General features: G+C 42.8%; 1 protein-coding gene across 2 annotated transcripts in view; it reads right to left on the bottom strand.

Annotated features, from left to right (window-relative positions):
• Positions 1-20,072, bottom strand: part of chrna6 (cholinergic receptor, nicotinic, alpha 6) — a 75,545-nt gene that overhangs the window by 21,555 nt on the left and 33,918 nt on the right. For both annotated transcript variants that reach the window (XR_013801969.1, XM_079646315.1), the window contains one exon: positions 15,724-15,883. Coding sequence is in view for 1 of the 2 variants with exons in the window: in XM_079646315.1 (XP_079502441.1) it covers positions 15,739-15,883 (145 nt within the window). In the remaining variant the exon portion in view is untranslated. The remainder of the gene's footprint in view (positions 1-15,723; positions 15,884-20,072) is intronic.

Here is a 20,072-nt window from a genome sequence, read left to right as displayed (position 1 = left end):
AATTATGGTAGTGCTCAAAAACAAACTTGGACAAGCCACACAAGAGATGAGATATATGACATTGAGTGACTTCAGACAGCACAGGTGTAAAGCACTCTTGAGGCCAACCATGAAGGAGGTTGGTTTTTAGCTTTACCACCTCTAAAATAAATGCCCAGCTGCTTACTAAATGTTTCATTGGAAAACATATGGGGCTGCATGCAATGAATAAACAAAAGGGTTGCCTTTTCCTATCCTAGACCCTGTCACATATTATGCATACAATGCATACAGAGTTAAGGCTGTTATGACAGTGTTGCGACATGCTTTACGGCATTCGAAGGACTACTTTACTTCAGAGTAAGCCCGCCAGTTGTGTTGTTGCTGCCTACTGTAATGTCTTGACTTACTGTATAATAAACATGAAAGATACTCGACCCTCGATCATTCTACAGACCCAAACCCGAACCTTAACCATATTCTAAATGGGAGCCCAAATACCACTTTAATTTGTTTAAGTGATTCATGCAAAAACATTGTGTAATACATATTTCTGGTCTAAAGGACTGATGCAGTGGTGAATGTATACATAGTAAAGTCATCACTTCTTTCACTTCTTTCAATTCTGTCAGTAATGCACCATCAGCTCCTTTGTGCAGTATCGCATCTAAAGATGAACTGACATTTTGACTGTCGAACACTTTGTTGTCTGAAGACAGCAGAATGACCTTTCAGTGAAAAAAGCAAAGCCAACTCTAGAACACACAAGCAAACATACAGTATCTAACCCACACACACACACACACACACACACACACACACACACACACACACACACACACACACACACACACACACACACACACACACACACACACACACACACACACACACACACACACACACACACACACACACACACACACACACACAAAAAACACAGTTGGCATTAAGTAAAAACCGAGTCTGTCATTTCGACTCTACCTCGCTGCCTTTTTTCTACTGAATCTGTCACAAAAATATTCTGATAGAGGGACGGGGATCTGACTCAGTGCGACTCACTGTCTGCACTCTTGGATGCTGCGTACCTTGAAAATGCACTCATGCACCATCTGAACGCACATTTACACACGCACACCCACACAGATGTACACACTCCAGTACCATTGAAGTTGTCAAAAAGATGTTCTGCACTGAGAGTTAAAGGTATGACTCAATCAGACTCTTCATGTCTTTCTTATTTTACTGCCTCCACTTACTGCACGACACACACATAAACACATAGACACACAGATGCAAATATAAGAAAATATTCAAGCTGTCAAAAAGATGCAGAGTCTTCTGACTCATTGTCACCATACAATCTCTTTCTCTCTCCGTCTCACACACACACACACACACACACACACACACACACACACACACACACACACACACACACACACACACACACACACACACACACACACACACACACACACACACACACACACACACACACACACACACACACACACACACACACACACACACACACACACACACACACACACACACACACACACACACACACACACACACACACACACACACACACACACACAACCTCTGTGATCTGCTGCATGATACCACTGTGGAACAGACCAGTATCTGAAGCCTCTGCAGTATCCTGGGGGTATAGCTGTGGCAGCTATCAAAGAATAATGATTCAGCCAGCCTGACTTAATAAGGAATATTTTTGTCTAAAATAGAAACTAGTGCTCTAATTCTTAAGCCGAGCGTGTGATTTATCTTGAAGCTCTTTCACTGGATCTTCAAAAATCTACAAGTGGGCTCATATCCTAACTGCCACGATGGGAATTAAAGTTCAATATGTAGCATTAACAGTCTTTGTTCTGATAAGCTAACAGAACCGTTGAGATGAATGCATTGGGAAATCAGACATTGTTCTGTGAGCTGTGCTTTGTGAGCCTGGTAATTCTCAGCGTAGGAGATGACTGAAGCTAAAATGATGTTGCAGGGACGGTGGAGATGGCAGCTTTTCATTGGATAGCTCTTCCAGAAGATGGTCAAAGCAACCCTTGTTGATTGATAGATTGATGCGAACATAACTCTTGCCGCCCACTCCTGTTCTCTGAAGAGCTCTAAGCGAGTCTTTAACATGATTTCCAATGAGTGGGTCATTAAAGATCCATTATAAGTCACAGTGCTCCTTTGGTTTGTGCCACCACACTGAGTCATCATCCAGGGTAATAAGCAAGATGTCATTGCAGTTGTCGTAGATCATAATGTAGATACTGTGCATTCTCTTTGATATCATTGATATGGAGCATTTCAATAAATGTTAAATAAACTGTTTTGGATGTTAACTACACAGTTCCCCTGCATTGTTTAATCAATGTTTCAGCCAAGAGAGACAACCATTTATCACAAGACAAATGGGTTGAGATGAATGCATTGGGAAATCAGACATTGTTCTGTGAGCTGTGCTTTGTGAGCCTGGTAATTCTCAGCGTAGGAGATGACTGAAGCTAAAATGATGTTGCAGGGACGGTGGAGATGGCAGCTTTTCATTGGATAGCTCTTCCAGAAGATGGTCAAAGCAACCCTTGTTGATTGATAGATTGATGCGAACATAACTCTTGCCGCCCACTCCTGTTCTCTGAAGAGCTCTAAGCGAGTCTTTAACATGATTTCCAATGAGTGGGTCATTAAAGATCCATTATAAGTCACAGTGCTCCTTTGGTTTGTGCCACCACACTGAGTCATCATCCAGGGTAATAAGCAAGATGTCATTGCAGTTGTCGTAGATCATAATGTAGATACTGTGCATTCTCTTTGATATCATTGATATGGAGCATTTCAATAAATGTTAAATAAACTGTTTTGGATGTTAACTACACAGTTCCCCTGCATTGTTTAATCAATGTTTCAGCCAAGAGAGACAACCATTTATCACAAGACAAATGGGTGTCCAGTAAGCTGCAACCTCCAGATCTGAACAGTGTCAAATTATATAGAAGTCTATGAGAAGACCTTCACTTACAATGTATCTTCAGTTAACGTTTTTTGTAATGAGTTCATGGTCTCATTACCTAGTTTCAAGTCTTCTTCAATACAAGATAATGTACATTTTCCAAATGACGGTCCCATTAAGAGTAAAAAAGACAATAGTGTAGTGTTGGTTTGGGTGTGGTCTTTGTGTTCGTCTTAACACTAACTCTTTCACAGTGGATTTTTTGTTAATTAATGTTAATTGTACATTTTTGGCACTCTGAAATCTAAATGTCTTGTTCGGGATTCCGTTGTATTTTGATTCTGCCTTTCATAAACAAGATGGTTTTGTTAATATCCCTGCTGTAGAACGAACTAAGGATATATGATTCTGAAGATGGCGACGGCCAAATACAATATGGGAACAGCCCAAATGCCAATATAAAGTTTTCAAAACTGTGGTCCACAAACCAATGATGGACTTTACGCTGATGTCCACTTCACTCACAACTATGAACCTGGAGGTCACTTCATGAATCTTTGTGTTTCTTCGAAAAAATGTGCTTACCTGGGAATTGTTCCAAATGGTTGTCCGATTTTCTTACAGTGTTGACTTTTTTCAGTTATGTTGCCACATTCCCAGGCATCAGTGAGTGACTTGGTTTCTTGATGTGATCATAATCAAAGAAAATAATGTCTGACACCTAGACATTAACGACACAAGTTTCAACATTCATCTGTAAGGGTGTCTTTATAAAATATACTTTGATTCAATCAAGTATTGTGAGAGAAGGTTGATCATTTGGGATCTCAAACCTTTCATGAATTATTTAGCCACATGCAGACTCTTCCTTGTTAGGGCCTGTCGAGTTTCATGGCAATTGCTGAACTGTACAAAACTACTACACACATAAGACACAAATATATATTTAATAGAAACACCCTGCCATTATTCACTGTCCATGTACTGTGGCAATACTTCCCCAAAGCGCCAACATTTCCCTGCTCAGCCGGAGAGAGACTTGTGAGTTAGGTATTGGTCTGTGATGTTGAGGGAAAGCAACCAGGCTCCTAACTAATGATGTTGGATACACAGAAACACATGATGAAAGTCACAGATGTAGGAAGAGAAAACAAGTGACCTTAGATGTAGGGATGGCGTGTTGGACTGCCTGTGGGACCCTGGGACTTAAGCACATTTGATCCTCAGGCAGGCAATCACATGCCAGAAGGGTTCAAACCAGTAGTTCTGAATATTTGATGACCCAAGAAAACATACTTAACCATGAAAAAGCAGGAGATAGAGTGAGACTCAGCTGCTTTAGAAAAGCCTACACACAAAACCGATATTAACAATAAATTCAATGTACCTTTCAATGTTTTCGACTGACTGCACATCTCCGTTTCTTTTAAATTGTGGCTCTTTTTGTTGTTGAGTGTCAGCATGTTGAAACAGGCAAGAGAATTGCATTTTAATATCAATGTAGCCCTTGTGTTCATAAAATAAAAATAAATTGACTTAGTAATTGGTCTAAATGAGCTGTTGAAAAGAGATCGTTCCAGTAAAGAGGGGCTCAGATGTCTGAAATATCTGAGTCAGTCTGAGGTCTCTAAAATTTGAAAGAATTGTTACTGCATAGAAATAAAATACCAATGGGATAAATATCCCTAACTAAAACCTTTAACAGCATCTATCTTGTTTATGACAGTTATAAACACGTGTGCTTACTAGCACAGGCTTTAGAGCTACGTTTAATTACTTTTTTTGGACACTAGGACGAGCAAATGTAAATACACCATTGACATTTAAATATGCAGCAACACTATCAACACTATCATTCACATTAGGTTTTGTTTTCTGGACACCCGAAGAATACACACAACACATACAATAGATTCCACTATATGTGTTCAATTTAAATTGATACCAGAAACTGTAATCATCATGCAAATGAATATTTGAATATGTATTTTATGACTATGAAGTAAGGAATTGGACATATTTAAAGTGCTATAGTATTAGTATATATACACATATTTTACCTTCTGTCTTACCAAGGCCCTGCTTTCCAGGAAGGCATGCAGAAGAATGGGGCCCCTTTACTGTGGCTCCTTGTTCCTTTTGACACCTTGAGACCGATGACCGTTCAGGTTGTGGTGCAAAGCCGGTTGAGGATCAGCAAAGTATCACTTTAGGATGCAGGCATTGTTAATCATCTAAAAGAAGCCAACCCCAAACATGGGTGCTTTTATGGTGCCCAATTATTTTCGATTAGTAGAAATTGGTTTACTGTTTTCAAATGAACACTGTACGAAGTCTACGTAGTCACTACAAGCAATCCTTTGTATGGGAATGTCTGTACCAAGCTATTTGATTTAGTGGTTAATCACTAGATACCACTGTCTGTCCATGAACAAAGACAATTAGCTGAATGACACTAAGTGACCTTGTAAAGATTTGCAGAAGTACAGGATATGGTGACAAGCAATTAACAACTTATTTGCTTTAACTTTAAATTATGAAATCATAAAAAACAATAATAATTCAATGGCTACGGTGCTTAAGATTGTATTAATGTGGCTGACGTTATAGCTAGCAGATGGATCTTCTTGTGAACTTTGGAAAGCGATCTGATTGCTTTGCAACAGCGGGACCTGTCACGATATTCATGTTATGTCACGTTTTTATGTCTAGGTTTGGGTGTTTTGCTGTTCTCTCTGTCATGTTTTCCTCCTGGTTTATTGTCTGGTCCTTTTCCCTGTGTTTTTCCTCCTGGTGTGTCTAGTTGTCTGATTGTGTTCACCTGTAGCCCTTGTGTTTCTCCTCCCCTGCCCAGCTGTTTCTCGTCTTGTGATTCCCCCTCCCGGTATTTAGTCTCGTCTCTTCCTGTGTTCAGTGTTGGTTCGTCTTTTGTTGGTGACTGAGTTCACCGTGGAGTGTTTAGTTTGTCCAAGTTATACTTTAAGTCCTTGAAATAAAGGTATTATCAGTGTTATCTGCATTTGGGTCCTGCCTGCTTCACTCTTCCTAACAGAACGAACCAACCAAATATGGACCCAGCGGATATGGAAGATTTTGAGTTAGATCTGTTCGATCTAGACTTTTCCCTTCAATGTTATTTTGCAGAGTGGAGTGAAACCTCGTCAAGAAGGGACAAAGAGACTATCCTCAAAAAGGCACAAATGGAGGTTGCCAACATGCCATGGTTGAGAAGCTCGTTGCCTGAATGGCTCAGAGTTTTCTCACGCAGCCCTGAGTGCCAGTCTTCATTTTCTGACCCTTTTTTGGGATCCCGCCTGGCGTTTGGAGGTCCACGGAGCCTCCAAAAGACCTCAAAGAAACGCAAGGTGAGGAAGCCAGCTCGTAATCCGGTTCCGGCCCCAGCAGCCATGGTTCGGGCTCCAGTACAGGCCCCAGCAGCCATGGTTCCATGCTCCAGTGCCGGCCCACACAGCCATGGTTCCGTGCTCCAGTACCATCCCACAAAGCTATGGTTCCGTGCTCCAGTACCATCCCACACAGCGCTTTTTTAACGATAAAATTGTTACTCTTAGAAACAAAATCAATTACCTCTTGCCTTTGACCAGTATAGTGTTATCAACAGCTCCCGGAAACGTAAGTTCTAATATTACATTAGATAGTAAACTAGAATGCTTTTCAGCCATAAACCTTGAACAATTAAATTCAATGATTCTCTCTTCTAAACCGTCAACGTGTATCTTAGACCCGATTCCAACTAAGCTGTTAAAAGAAGTCTTTCCATTAATTAGCACTTCTTTATTAAATATTATGAATATGTCTTTATTATCAGGCTATGTTCCACAATCATTCAAAGTAGCAGTGATAAAACCGCTTCTTAAAAAGCACAACCTCGATCCAGAGGTTTTAGCCAACTATAGATCTATTTCTAATCTTCCGTTCCTCTCAAAGATTCTTGAGAAAGCAGTCGCAAAACAGCTGTGTGATTACTTAAAAAACTATGATTTATTTGAAGATTTTCAGTCTGGCTTTAGAACACAACATAGCACAGAGACAGCTCTGGTTAAAGTCACAAATGACATTCTAATAGCCTCAGACAAGGGACTTGTCTTTATTCTTGTCTTGCTCGATCTTAGTGCTGCATTTGATACTATCGACCATGATATCCTATTGCAAAGACTAGAGCACTTAGTTGGCATACAGGGAACTGCTTTAGGCTGGTTTAGGTCCTATCTATCTGAACGCTCTCAGTTTGTACGTGTCAACGATGAATCTTCCATGCAAACCAAAGTTAGCCATGGAGTGCCACAGGGCTCAGTGCTTGGACCTATTTTGTTCACACTATATATGCTTCCGTTAGGCAATATTATAAGGAATCATTCTGTAAACTTTCATTGTTATGCGGATGATACTCAACTATATTTATCAATCAAGCCTGATGAAATTAATCATCTAAATAAAATTCAAGACTTTCTCAAGGACTTAAAAACGTGGATGACCTTACATTTTTGGATGTTAAACACGACCAAAACTGAAGTTATTGTGCTTGTCCCGAAGAATCTACGAAACAAATTATCTAAAGATATACTAACTATGGATGGCATTAATTTGGCCTCCAGTGAGACTGTAAGGAATCTTGGTGTTATATTTGATCAGGATTTATCCTTTAACACCCACATAAAATCAATTTCAAGGACCGCCTACTTCCATCTACGTAACATTGCAAAAATCAGGCATATCTTGCCTCAAAACGATGCAGAGAAACTAGTCCATGCATTTGTTACTTCAAGGCTGGATTATTGTAACTCCTTATTATCAGGGTTTACAAAGAAGTCAGTCAAGTCGCTTCAGTTGATTCAAAATGCTGCAGCTCGTGTACTAACCAGAGTTAGGAAAAGGGACCACATTACTCCTGTTCTGGCTGCCTTACACTGGCTCCCTATAGAACATAGGATATAATTTAAAATTCTTCTTCTCGCCTACAAAGCCCTTAATGGGCAGGCGCCATCTTACCTTAAATAACTCATTATACCCTACTGTCCTACTAGGGCAGGGGTCTCCATCCTTTTTCTAACCGGGAGCTACTTTTGAAAAAAGAAAGTGGCCAAGAGCTACTCATGTTATTTTATATAGATTTCAGTGCACATATCACATTCGTGACTCAAGAGCAGAAACATTAACATTAACATGAATAAACTTGACTTTCTCATGAAGAGAAAAAAAGACAAATAATCACCATGCAATACTGAGTTCTGCTTTAACATCAATAACTACAGTAAACAGTTTTACAGATAAGAGTGCAAAGTTCCTAATTGTAATAATAACATTTCTAGCTCTATAATTTAAATTATTTCAAGCATTTCACAAATTTGTTTCACATGTTAAAGGGGAATATGGCTTGTGCTTTTCTCAACTTGCATCAAGCAAACATATGTCTTCAAACATTCAGTCTGTCACTGCATTGTTGTCTTTCTCCTGACTCAGCTAATGTGACACCTGGCACTGCATAGCATCCACCAGAGCACTGTACTGGGGTGTGTATCCTGACAAATTCACTCTGATTGAGTCATTGAGGTGTTCATCAGTAAGTCTTGTCCTGAATTTGGATTTGATAAAGTTCATATCAGAGAATGCTGATTCACAGCGATATGTTGACCCAAATAAGCAGGACAGTTTCAGTGCAGCAGTTTGAATGTTTTTGAATTTCTCTGGGTCCAATAGCTTCCAGAAATCTTTGTCCATCTGATGTGCTTTCAGCTGAATGTCATTCTGGAGATTGATTATCTCCAGCTCCAACTCTGAAGCAGAGTCCTGCACGGGTCTGATTTTCAAGACCCGCTCCCGCCCTGCACCCGCGACGTGCAATACCGAACCCGCCCCGCTACCCGCACATATTGCCAATAGTTCCGCAACCCGACCCGACGGCACAAGACCCGCAACCCGACCCGAACCCGCATATATATAAGCAGTGAAAACGTGCAATTATTAACACACGCAGTTGCATATTTGGCTCAAAAAGCCTGGGATGTTGGTTATTTTCTGCATCTAGGATGACACCAAAAGCCTCCCAGACGTTGGATTTCGCTCTTGAGGAAGAGTTATTGAAAATGCTGTATTCTCAGAGAGCTTCACCTCAGCCATTCAGAATGTGGCGCGCTCAGCAGCAGATAGATGCGCTGCAGAGGTTATGAATATGCTCGGTCCCGCGGGGGAGAGGTCTGAGGATTTAAACATTAAACTAAATTATTATTATTTAAATATATTTATTATGCAACACCCGCAACCCGACCCGCATCATCTTTGTTTTACCCAGAACCGAACCCGGAAAAAAGCGTTTGAAAAAATACCACCCGCAAATCACCTTTTTTGCGGGTCACCCGTCGGGTACCCGCGGATACCCGACCCGATGCAGGACTCTGCTCTGAAGCACTGAGACTGAAAATAACATGTCAGTAACATCCACGATGTTGAATGGGTTAGCAAGGAAACTTGCACAGGGCTCAAGCTGTTTAAAGTCAAGAAACCTGTCCTCAAATTCCTGCCCAAGCTTAGTTAAGCAGTCACAGTACTTTGATAAGTCAAGAAAGCCAGCAGCAGCTTTATTCTCCTGCAGTACTTTTTGAACAGAGGGGAAATGATGCAATTTATTTCCCTTTACTTGCTGGAGATATAGACACAGATTTGCTTTAAAGGCCTTTACAGCACTAATCATGTCACATACTGTTTTGCCATTGCCTTGTAGCTGGAGGTTAAGCTGGTTTAATTTTCCTGTCAGATCAGTCAAAAAGGCCAGGTCAAGTACCCAACCAGCATCAGATAAGATGGAGGTGTCCTCCCCCCTCTCTTCCATGAAGAGCTTTACCTCATTCAGCAAGGAGAGGAAGCGCTGTAGGATTTTCCCTCTACTCAACCACCTCACCTCAGCATGGAGAAGGAGATCTCCATATTCAGCTGACAGTTCCTCAAGAAAAACTTTGAAGCTCCTGTGTTGCTTTGCCTTCGCTCGGATAGAGTTTATTATTTGTATCACAGGTTTCATGACGTGATTGAAGTCCATAACTTTGGCACAAAGTGCTTCTTGGTGAATGATGCAATGGTAACTCAGGAAACGTGGGAAATATGGATCTGACTTACAATTTGCGATAAAACCGTTGTGGCGACCTCTCATAGCCGGGGCTCCATCAGTTGTTATGGATACAAGCTTCTCCATTTGCACGCCTTTATTTATGAAATAATTCTTAATAGAATTATACACGTCCACACCTCTTGTTGTTGTTTTGAGTGGAAGCAGTGTCAGAAATTCCTCTTTCGCCGTAAAATCCTCAAACACCATCCGGATGAACACAGACAGCTGAGCTGTGTCGCTCGCATCCACCGACTCGTCGCACTGTATGGAGAACCACTTGCACCTGACCATGTCCCGCTCCAACTGTCCCATGGCATCCACTGACAGCGCCGACACTCTCCTCGCCACAGTGTTGTTTCCCAGTTGCACATCGTCAATGGCAGACATTATCTCCGACTTGCTCTTGTGGTCTCTGAACAAAGTCTCTGCCATAACAGACATCGCTCCCTTAAGAACACCGCCATCAGTGAAAGCTTTTTTGTTCTTTGCCAAATACTGAGCGACTCGGAACGATGCTTCTGTAGCTAGGCTAGCTTTCTTGGCAGGCTTCGTGAACAATGACTGCTGCCTTTGTAGCGTAGCTTTTAATTGTTGTACCTTCTCAACGCGAAGGCAACTGCCGGCGGGATACTCCTTTGAAAAGTTTTCGTGAAGTTTTGTGAAGTGCCGCTCGACATTTCCCTTCTTCCCCAACGCAACACTCGAGCCACAAATTAAACACACACACTTGTCTTTGATGCTCGTAAATAAAAATTCATGTTCCCACTCGTCATGAAAGTAGTATATTTTAGATTTCTTCTTTGACGGACCTTCCTCAGTTGTCATGACTGCATCTTACATCTCTTTTTCTCTATCTTTCTTACTCTCAAAATATACTACATAAATAAATATGTCTCAACATGTCAACTGCACTTTAGCGCCCTCTGGTGAGCTACTCGGAAAACCTCCGCGAGCTACTGGTAGCTCGCGATCGACGTGTTGGCAACCCCTGTACTAGGGCATTGCATTCCAAGAATGCAGGGTTGTTGGTTGTTCCTAGAATCTCTAAAAGTACAATGGGAGCCAGAGCCTTTTCTTATCAAGCTCCACTTTTGTGGAATCAGCTTCCAGTTTGTGTTCGGGCGGCAGACACCCTATCCGTTTTTAAGAGTGCGCTTAAGACCTTCCTTTTTGATAAAGCTTATAGTTAGGGCTGATTAGATTCAGCCCCTAGTTTTGCTGATATAGGCTTAGTTTGTCGGGGGACATCGTACTTCTTCCTTCTCTCTGTCTATACCTGTGTACTCTCATGTTCCGATTAACCCAGCTTCCCCAAATTTCTTTCTTTTTGGTGTCTATATACGCCGGGATCCGGAGTCATGGATGATCCTGCGGTCCTGTGTCATGGATTGCGAGTCCTGGATCTTGAGTCGTGGCTGTGGTCCTGGATCATAAGTCCTGGATTGATATCCTCGTGGATTCATCTTCCTATTATCCACACATGCATTTCCAAACATTTGGACTACCTATGTTGCAAATGTATTATCTTTTCAATTTACACACGGCATCTATTGCACGTCTGTCCGTCCTGGGAGAGGGATCCCTCCTCTGTTGTTCTCCCTGAGGTTTCTCCCATTTTTCCCTTTAAACTGTGGGTTTTCTCTGGAAATTTTTCCTTGTACGATGTGAGGGTCTAAGGACAGAGGGTGTCGTATTGTCATACTGATATTCTGTAGAAACTGTGAAGTCCACTGAGACAAATGTAACATTTGTGATATTGGGCTATATAAATAAACATTGATTGATTGATTGAAAGCCATGGTTCCGTGCCCAACAGCCATGGTTCCGGCCCCAGTTCTGGCCCCAGCAGCCATGGTTCCAGCCCCAGTCCTGGCCCCAGCAGCCATGGTTCCGGCCCCTGTTCCGGCCCCAGCAGCCATGGTTCCGACTTCAGTACCGGCCCCAGTAGCCATGGTCCCGACTCTAGTTTCGGCTCCAGGACTGGCTTACCGGCCGACGCCAGCTCCCCGAGTCTTGTCGGCGTACCGGCCAACGCCAGCTCCCGAGGCCTGTCAGCGTACCGGCCGACTCCAGCACCTCGTCTCCTGTTGGCTCTCCAGCCGACGCCAGCTTCCCGTGTCCTGTCGGCGTACCGACCGACACAAGTTCCCATCTCGAGTCTCTTCTTGAGTCCCCTCTCAAGTCCCCTCTCAAGTTCCCTCTCAAGTATCCTCTCAAGTTCCTACCCGAGTCCCCTCTTAAGTTCCCTCTCAAGTCTCCTCTCAAGTTCCTACCCGAGTCCCCTCTAAAGTTTCCTCTCTAGTTCCTACCCGAGTCCCCTCTCAAGTTTCCTCTCTAGTCCCCTCTCGAGTCCCCTCTCAGGTCCCCTCTCAAGTCTCTTCTCGAGTCCCCTCTCAAGTCTCCTCTCGTTTCCCTCTCAAGTTCCCTCTCAGGTCCCCTCTCGAGTCTCTTCTCGAGTCCCCTCTCAAGTCTCCTCTCAAGTTCCCTCTCGAGTCCCCTCTCAAGTCCCCTCTCGATTTACCTCTCAAGTCACCTCTCAAGTTCCCTCTCAAGCCCTCTCTCGAGTCTCCTCTCGAGTTCCCTCTCGAGTCCCCTCTCGAGTCCCTTCTCCAGTCACCTCTCGAGTTCTCTCTCAAGTCCCCTCTCGAGTTCCCTCTCAAGCCCTCTCTCGAGTTCCCTATCGAGTCCCCTCTCGAGTCCCCTCTCGAGTTCCCTCTCAAGTTCCCTCTCAAGTCACCGCTCGAGTTCCCTCTCGAGTCTCCATTCAAGTTCCCTCTCAAGATCCCTCTCAAGTCACCTCTCAAGTCAACTCTCAAGTTTCCTCTCGAGTTCCCTCTCAAGCCCTCTCTCGAGTCCCCACTCAAGTCCCTACTCAAGTGCCGTTGGAGGTTCCGCTGGGGGTCCTGCCAACTCCGTGTCCTGTCCCGTTGGGGGTCCCGCCTACTACTCTTCTGCCGGGGGTCCTGCCAATCCTAGGGCCTGTGCCGTTGGAGGCCCCGTCGACTACTCTTCTGCCGGGGATCATGCCAACCCTTTGTCCTGTGCCGTTGGAGGTCCCGCAGACTACTCTTCTGCCGGGGGTCCTGCAAACCATGTGTCCTGTGCCGTTGGAGGTCCCGCAGTCTACTCTTCTGCCGGGGGTCCTGCCAACCCTGTGTCCTGTGCTGTTGGAGGCCCCGCTGACTACTCTTCTGCTGGGGGTCCTGCCAGCCCTATGTCCTGTGCCGTTGGAGGTCACGCAGACTACTCTTGTGCCGGGGGTCCTGCCAACCCTATGTCCTGTGCCGTTGGAGGTCCTGCCGACTACTCTTCTGCCGGGGGTCCTGCCAACCCTGTTTCCTGTGCCGTTGGAGGTCCCGCAGACTACTCTTCTGCCGAGGGTCCTGCCAACCCTAATGTATGTCCTGTGCCGTTGGAGGTCCCGCCGACTACTCTTCTGCCGGGGGTCCTGCCAACCCTACGTCCTGTGCCGTTGGAGGTTCCGCCGACTGCTCTCCTGCCGGGGGTCTGCCGGCCCTGTGTCCTCTTCCGTGGGGGATCTTGCCGACACCTGTCCCACCGGCTTCGGATCCTGTCCGGTCGACACCGGCTCCTGCCCGGCCTCCGGAGCTGTCCGGTCTTCGCCCTCGGGCCCGGCCCCCTGAGAGCCACGGTCTTCGCACTCGAGCCCGGCCCCCTGAGTGCCGCGGTCTTCGCCCTCGAGCCCGGCCCCCTGACTTTCCTGGCCACGGTCCTCGCCCTCGGACCTGGCCCCCTGACTCTTCCTGACGCTGCCTTCGCCCTAGTGCCCGGTCCCCTGGGTTCGCCCGCTGTGGTCTTCGCTCTTTTTTGGACTCTGCCTTGCCCCCGGGCCGTCCGCCCGATACCCCCTCCTCGACCTCTGTTTTGGCCCCGGGCCGTCCGCCGGAGACCCCTTCCTGGGCCTCCATCCACCCTGCTGGACGTTTTGGATTTTTTTTGTTTAGGGACGTCTAGTATCCGTCCCTTGAGGGGGGGGGGGTCCTGTCACGATATTCATGTTATGTCACGTTTTTATGTCTAAGTTTGGGTGTTTTGCTGTTCTCCCTGTCATGTTTTCCTCCTGGTTTATTGTCTGGTCCTTTTCCCTGTGTTTTTCCTCCTGTCGTTAGTTTCCCTGGTGTGTCTAGTTGTCTGATTGTGTTGACCCGTGGCCCATGTGTTTCTCCTCCCCTGCCCGGCTGTTTCTCGTCTTGTAATTACCCCTCCCTGTATTTAGTCTTGTCTCTTCCTGTGTTCAGTGTTGGTTCATCTTTTGTTGGTGACTGAGTTCACCGTGGAGTGTTTAGTTTGTCCAAGTTATACTTTAAGTCCTTGAAATAAAGGTATTATCAGGGTTATCTGCATTTGGGTCCTGCCTGCTTCACTCTTCCTAACAGGACCAACCAAACTCCAACTTGAAAACAGTGTGGGGGTGTCGATTGCTGCAGTTTGAAAATTGTAATATTCACTTTAACTCTTATGAATAAACCCTTTGTCTAACTTCTTAGTTCCAAGGTTATTGATATCTGTGTTTTTATCCCTAAAATTGTCACATTGTGATGCATTATCAAATGACTTGCTTATACATGGGATTGTTGCATTTGGAGGCACCACCCACTCAGTATAATATATTTTTGCAGTAAGATCACATACATCTTCAGTATGCAGTGTTGTTCTACATCTACCTCCCACTGTTCTGTCTGAAGTGTGCCTGTGAGAGTTGATCAGTTAAACATTGAGCATTACATCTTGTCATTTCCTGCCTCCGCCAGCCATCAAAGGAACATTTCTCTGCTGCTGTGGACGGCATATCTGCCTTTCTTCTTTTCCTCTACCTCTTCCTCCTCCAGTAGCCCACAAGTAAATGCTAGTCCCAGAGAGGAAAAAGTCAGAAACACCCTCATAAATGCAGCTGAAAAAAGTAAGGACATATACATACTGTAAAGACACACTTTTATACAAGTACATAACAAGTCAATATACGGATTTAAAAAAGCACTGTTTTCTGATGGTTTAATAATGGCATCTCTATTCCAATGACCTCATATACTTTGTCAATCAATTGTCTCCAGAACTGATTAACTGCTTGTCAAGCAGGAGGCATGTGACGCAGTGGATAGAGCGTTGGTGTTCGGAGCAGGGGAGCACAGGTTCAAACCCCACTGCAGTCAGCATGTCGTTGCGTCCCTGGGCAAGACACTTCACCCCAAATTGCTGTAGGGATTGCCCACAGTATTGAGTCTGTAAGTCGCTTTGGATAAAAGCGTCTAATAAGTAACATGTAATGTAATGTCAATCACTTGTCTCCAGAACTGATTAACTGCAGTCTTTTTGGTTACACAGGAGGCTTATGGGGCTTGGGATAATCCTCAGATGACAGCATTTCCTGGTTAACAGATCATATCTGTGTATCATTTTTTACTACATCAATTGGTGATTGTGATAACGTGATGTTGAAGAGATACTATTCCATATTCTATTCCAATCAGTAGATGGGGTATAGCTTTTTTAATCTGTGTTACAGGCTGCCAAGATATTAATATACACAACTTGCATCTTTTTATATATCCATCTAGAATACGTCTTCAACCTCAACAAGTTCTCCCACACTATGCTGCTCCTCCACTTCCTGACTGGTACCTACCGTGCTGTCAATGGATCAGGCCCTTCCCATCCAGGCCTTGGTTAAACCATACACTCCAGCATGTGCACTTAGCTCAGCATCGGCCAAACAGCTTGCAACTCCTTCATTTGGAGTTGGACCCAGGTAGGGAAGACTGGGGTAAGATGAGCCAAGTTGTCCTCTAGGCATGGAACAATGAGATAGAAGTCAAATGACAACGTCAACCTTTACTTCAGGATATCTTCTGTCAAGCAAAGTGAACATAATGCATCTATCACAAAAGGCCATGAAAATATGACTTCTCAAAAAAACATATTCTAAGGGGTAAGTTGATCTGAGTCATGGGGTAAATTGAGCTACCTGGGGGTAAATTGACCAATCGACTTCTTCAACTTTAAACATGAGCGTACGTTTTTTTTTTTTAACACTGTCTAGCTAAGTGGTTCATGTTAATCTCTAGCTAAATGATTTACATGGTTTTACATATTGCTAAATAAGTAATATGTATGTATGATACATATATTTAGACCTAGGAAAAATGTACTTTGAAACCACAGTGATTATACCTGACATGTACCTTTGATAAGCAAAACATGTTTTATTGTGAACAAAAACATATTTACCAATTTACCATGTGCTTATCTCCATCACAGCCAAATATAAATGATGGGTGCTTCCTGAATGTATGGTCACATTACAAAAAATGTGCACAGTTAACTCAATAAAAGGGGTGGGTCAACTCTCCCACTGGCTCATCTTACCCCACTCTCCCCTACTCCCTTAGCCATTGGGTGTGTTGGTGGAGGATTATTCCAAGGTGCTTTATATATGTGCGCATGTCAGTCCGTAGTTGTAATATATGTGAAAAAAGAAGAGCCAGGCAAGTTGTATGTGTATTTTAAGTTTTGGTAGGACATCAAGGCTTTGCTGTTTTTGCATCAGAAAGATAATTTACTCCTTGGGTTTGCCACGGTGGGATTTAATAGCTTTCTTTCCAATTGGTTTAAAATTAATAATATGTGTTGTATATCAGCAACACAGGATTCAAAAAGATGTGCAAAAGTGAGGTTTGAATGTGTATATATTGTCTGCATGATGTTGTTTGTGTTGGTATATGGGTGTGTTTGTTTATGATACTAATAACTTTACAAATTGAGAGCAATTGATGAACTGTGTTTGTTCTCAAGTGGATCGAGCAGGCATTTCTGGCACCCTCGCAACTCCTAACACCATTTTACTCAAGTGTTTACATAATGAAACCATCCGTTCAAAAATTAATTTGAAACTGATGCTCAGCTGTTTTGCACTCTCTGTCATCCACTATATCAGCATGAACAATCTCTCCGAGAGCATTAGAGCTTTAGATAACACAATTTGGTCTCATATATCTGTGCACTTGTTTTATTGCAATGCTAAAATTAGGACGTTTAACACAATTTTCAACATAGTCATCACCCCTCTCATTCATTTTGTCAGATGTGCCTTCTTATTCACCCTGTGCAAACTCTTCATCAAATATACATTTCATCATAAATCCTCAGCAGCATGAAAACTAATTAAGTACTGTATATAAATATTAAACCAGTCACACTGAACCAACTTGGCTTTTCATAGAGTCATGTGACATGATTGAATATGCAATTTTCAAAAAGGGACTCAGATGCAAATTCGTATTACATATGATAATATTTCCTATTAGGATTGAGCTTCGTTCAGTTTTGCAAATCCTATGGAAAATAGAACATGAATTACCCCTTAGAATGAGATTCAAGATCTGTTTGACATCCCAATTTAATTTGATCTCCGTTACTAAGAGCCTTCTTTTGAACACGGCACTCTGCTGTTGTACGCTGCTCCATTTATGTTTTTCACCTCTCGAAGCTTCTTCTGGATTTAAGTGTAGTAATAGAGTAAGTCATCGTATTCGGTGTGTGTGGTGCGGCTGGCGGGTTGGGTTGCCATTTACACACATTCTGTTTCATGTTCAGGGTGTGACTTCACAATTGTAAACAAAGTACATGTAAATGACTTATTTATATCAGAGTATATTTTGTTATTTTCCATCAGCTGTCAGAACCCAAGAATGTCATCAACGCCATATCGTTTGAAATAGTCTGCGTCTAGTTTTTATTTTCACTTAATTTATTACTAATATGTATATTTCTCAGTAGAGTAACTCAGCTCTATTTCCAAAAGAGGCCCTAATTATGCTTTTTGGGGTTTTCCTTTCCCGTATTGTGTTATATAAGTTTGTGTGCATGTAAATATAAGAAAAGTAAAGACCTTCTTGAACATTAAACCATGTAAACATGTCACAGTAGAAGCACAAAATACATATATGAAGCTGAAATTGAGCATTATACGTTTTTTAAATATTAGAATTATGGTTAATACAGGTTTGTGAGACTTATACAACACATTCAGAACAGGCTTCACCGAACCTAGTATGCATTTACATAATATAAATCAAATGAAATGTCCTGCTCATGTTGTTTTTATTCCTGTATTTTTACATAGTACATACATACTGTTTTCTGCTTCCCTTTATGAAAATATTGTCTTACAACCCCCCTCTCTTTCTTAAATATAATTTCAATTAGTTTGATTGCAATGACAAATCAAACAGAATGTGTTGTCAAAGCATAAGTAACAAAATTGAAGGAACAACAAATCATTGAATTTCTCACACACACACACACACACACACACACACACACACACACACACACACACACACACACACACACACACACACACACACACACACACACACACACACACACACACACACACACACACACACACACACACACACACACACACACACACACACACACACACACACACACACACACACACACACACACACACACACACACACACAATGTTTGCATGATTGCAAGCCTCAGGGGGCGGTTCAGGATATTGCGCTTTTTGCCTTCATCACCTCATATGAAGTCATTCCTGTCCCTTGTGACTCTATGAGTCAGACACATTTAGCATGCAGAATATTTAATCATTAAGCATATTTTAGAGAGGCTGCTTTTACTGCTTTTGTTTGTTATTGTACGAGCATTGAGTTTCAAATGATTCCGTATGTAATTTGTAGTACGTAGTGGAAACACTGACAGTTCTTAATCCATCATACACATTTACGCTGAACACCGGAGAAACAAATAAACCCACTAACTTACTAATAATTACAGACAGCAGGGCAACACTAAGTCCTGAAAACACTGCTTCACCAGTCTTGTTCTACACTGTTATCAAAATTGAGACAATATTACTGTTACTAATGTTCAAACAATATCAAGTAAATACCTCAAATATTTCTTGGTGTAGAATATAAAAACAGGGATAGCATTTAAATGTCGATGTTTTATTAGCTCTATATCCACTGGGCAACAATTAGTTGTGTAATGTGACATTTAGTACCACACGGCACGTACAGAGTGTCCTCTTCTAGACCAGCCTTCATGTCCCTGCTAGCTGTCCCTGCTCCCTGGCACTGTTCCTCACTGAGGCCTCTCAGCCTCTGGGCTACAGCCGTGTGTTTCATGCTCTGATGGCACCATAACATACCATAGAAGAGATTATCCAGTGAGTCAAACGGCTCTCTGATCTCCTCCAAAGTCTGTGCGTTTGCACGTGCCGCCATGTCTCCCATGAATAACGATTCATACCCAGCTATTTTGCATTAGAGATTTATGTCTTCAGTGGAGGAATTCAAGGAGACATTCATAGAGTGTGTGATGGTCCAACCCAGTCTCACGGCATTTCGTGTTATAGTCACGACATGTAATCTATTGATTCGTGTTCACCAACACGATCTTCCCCTTTTTCCATGTCACACAGAACGATTTTAAAAGCAATGTATTTCTATTGGTAGTATGTTTCGTGCCTGCACCACGTCTTTTTGTCCATTTGGGTCTTGGAAGACCGGAAGCTGTGGGGTTCATAAAAACATGTACTTACTCAATATCAAGCCACGTTTATTGTTTTTATTTTAAATCGTATAATATCGGACTTTTTTTGTCGTCTGTGAGGAAAAGAAAGGGGGCTCAGAGACTCAGAATACTGAAATCTGTATTTTTTTAAATCTTTTTTTCCTTCTAATTTGTTATTCTTTTCTAAATAACACACTGTTATTTACTCGCCCAATAACACATAATTATCCTTGTTTTTATTTATTTGTTTAATTCCGTCAGGAACTGAATTTCAAAATAAAAATAACCGGAAACAGACGTAGGCCTCTAAGGGACATTTCGAGCATCGTTGCGATACACAGCCACTGAACTGATTACCCAAGATCCTCAGCTATGGTTTAAGTTTTTTAAAGAAAATAATACTCAATTCCGAGTGTTCTTGCT

This window comes from Notothenia rossii, assembly GCF_949606895.1.
Source record: "Notothenia rossii genome assembly, chromosome: 1".
NCBI classification, from domain to species: domain Eukaryota; kingdom Metazoa; phylum Chordata; class Actinopteri; order Perciformes; family Nototheniidae; genus Notothenia; species Notothenia rossii.
This window is presented reverse-complemented; position numbering and strand designations above follow the sequence as displayed.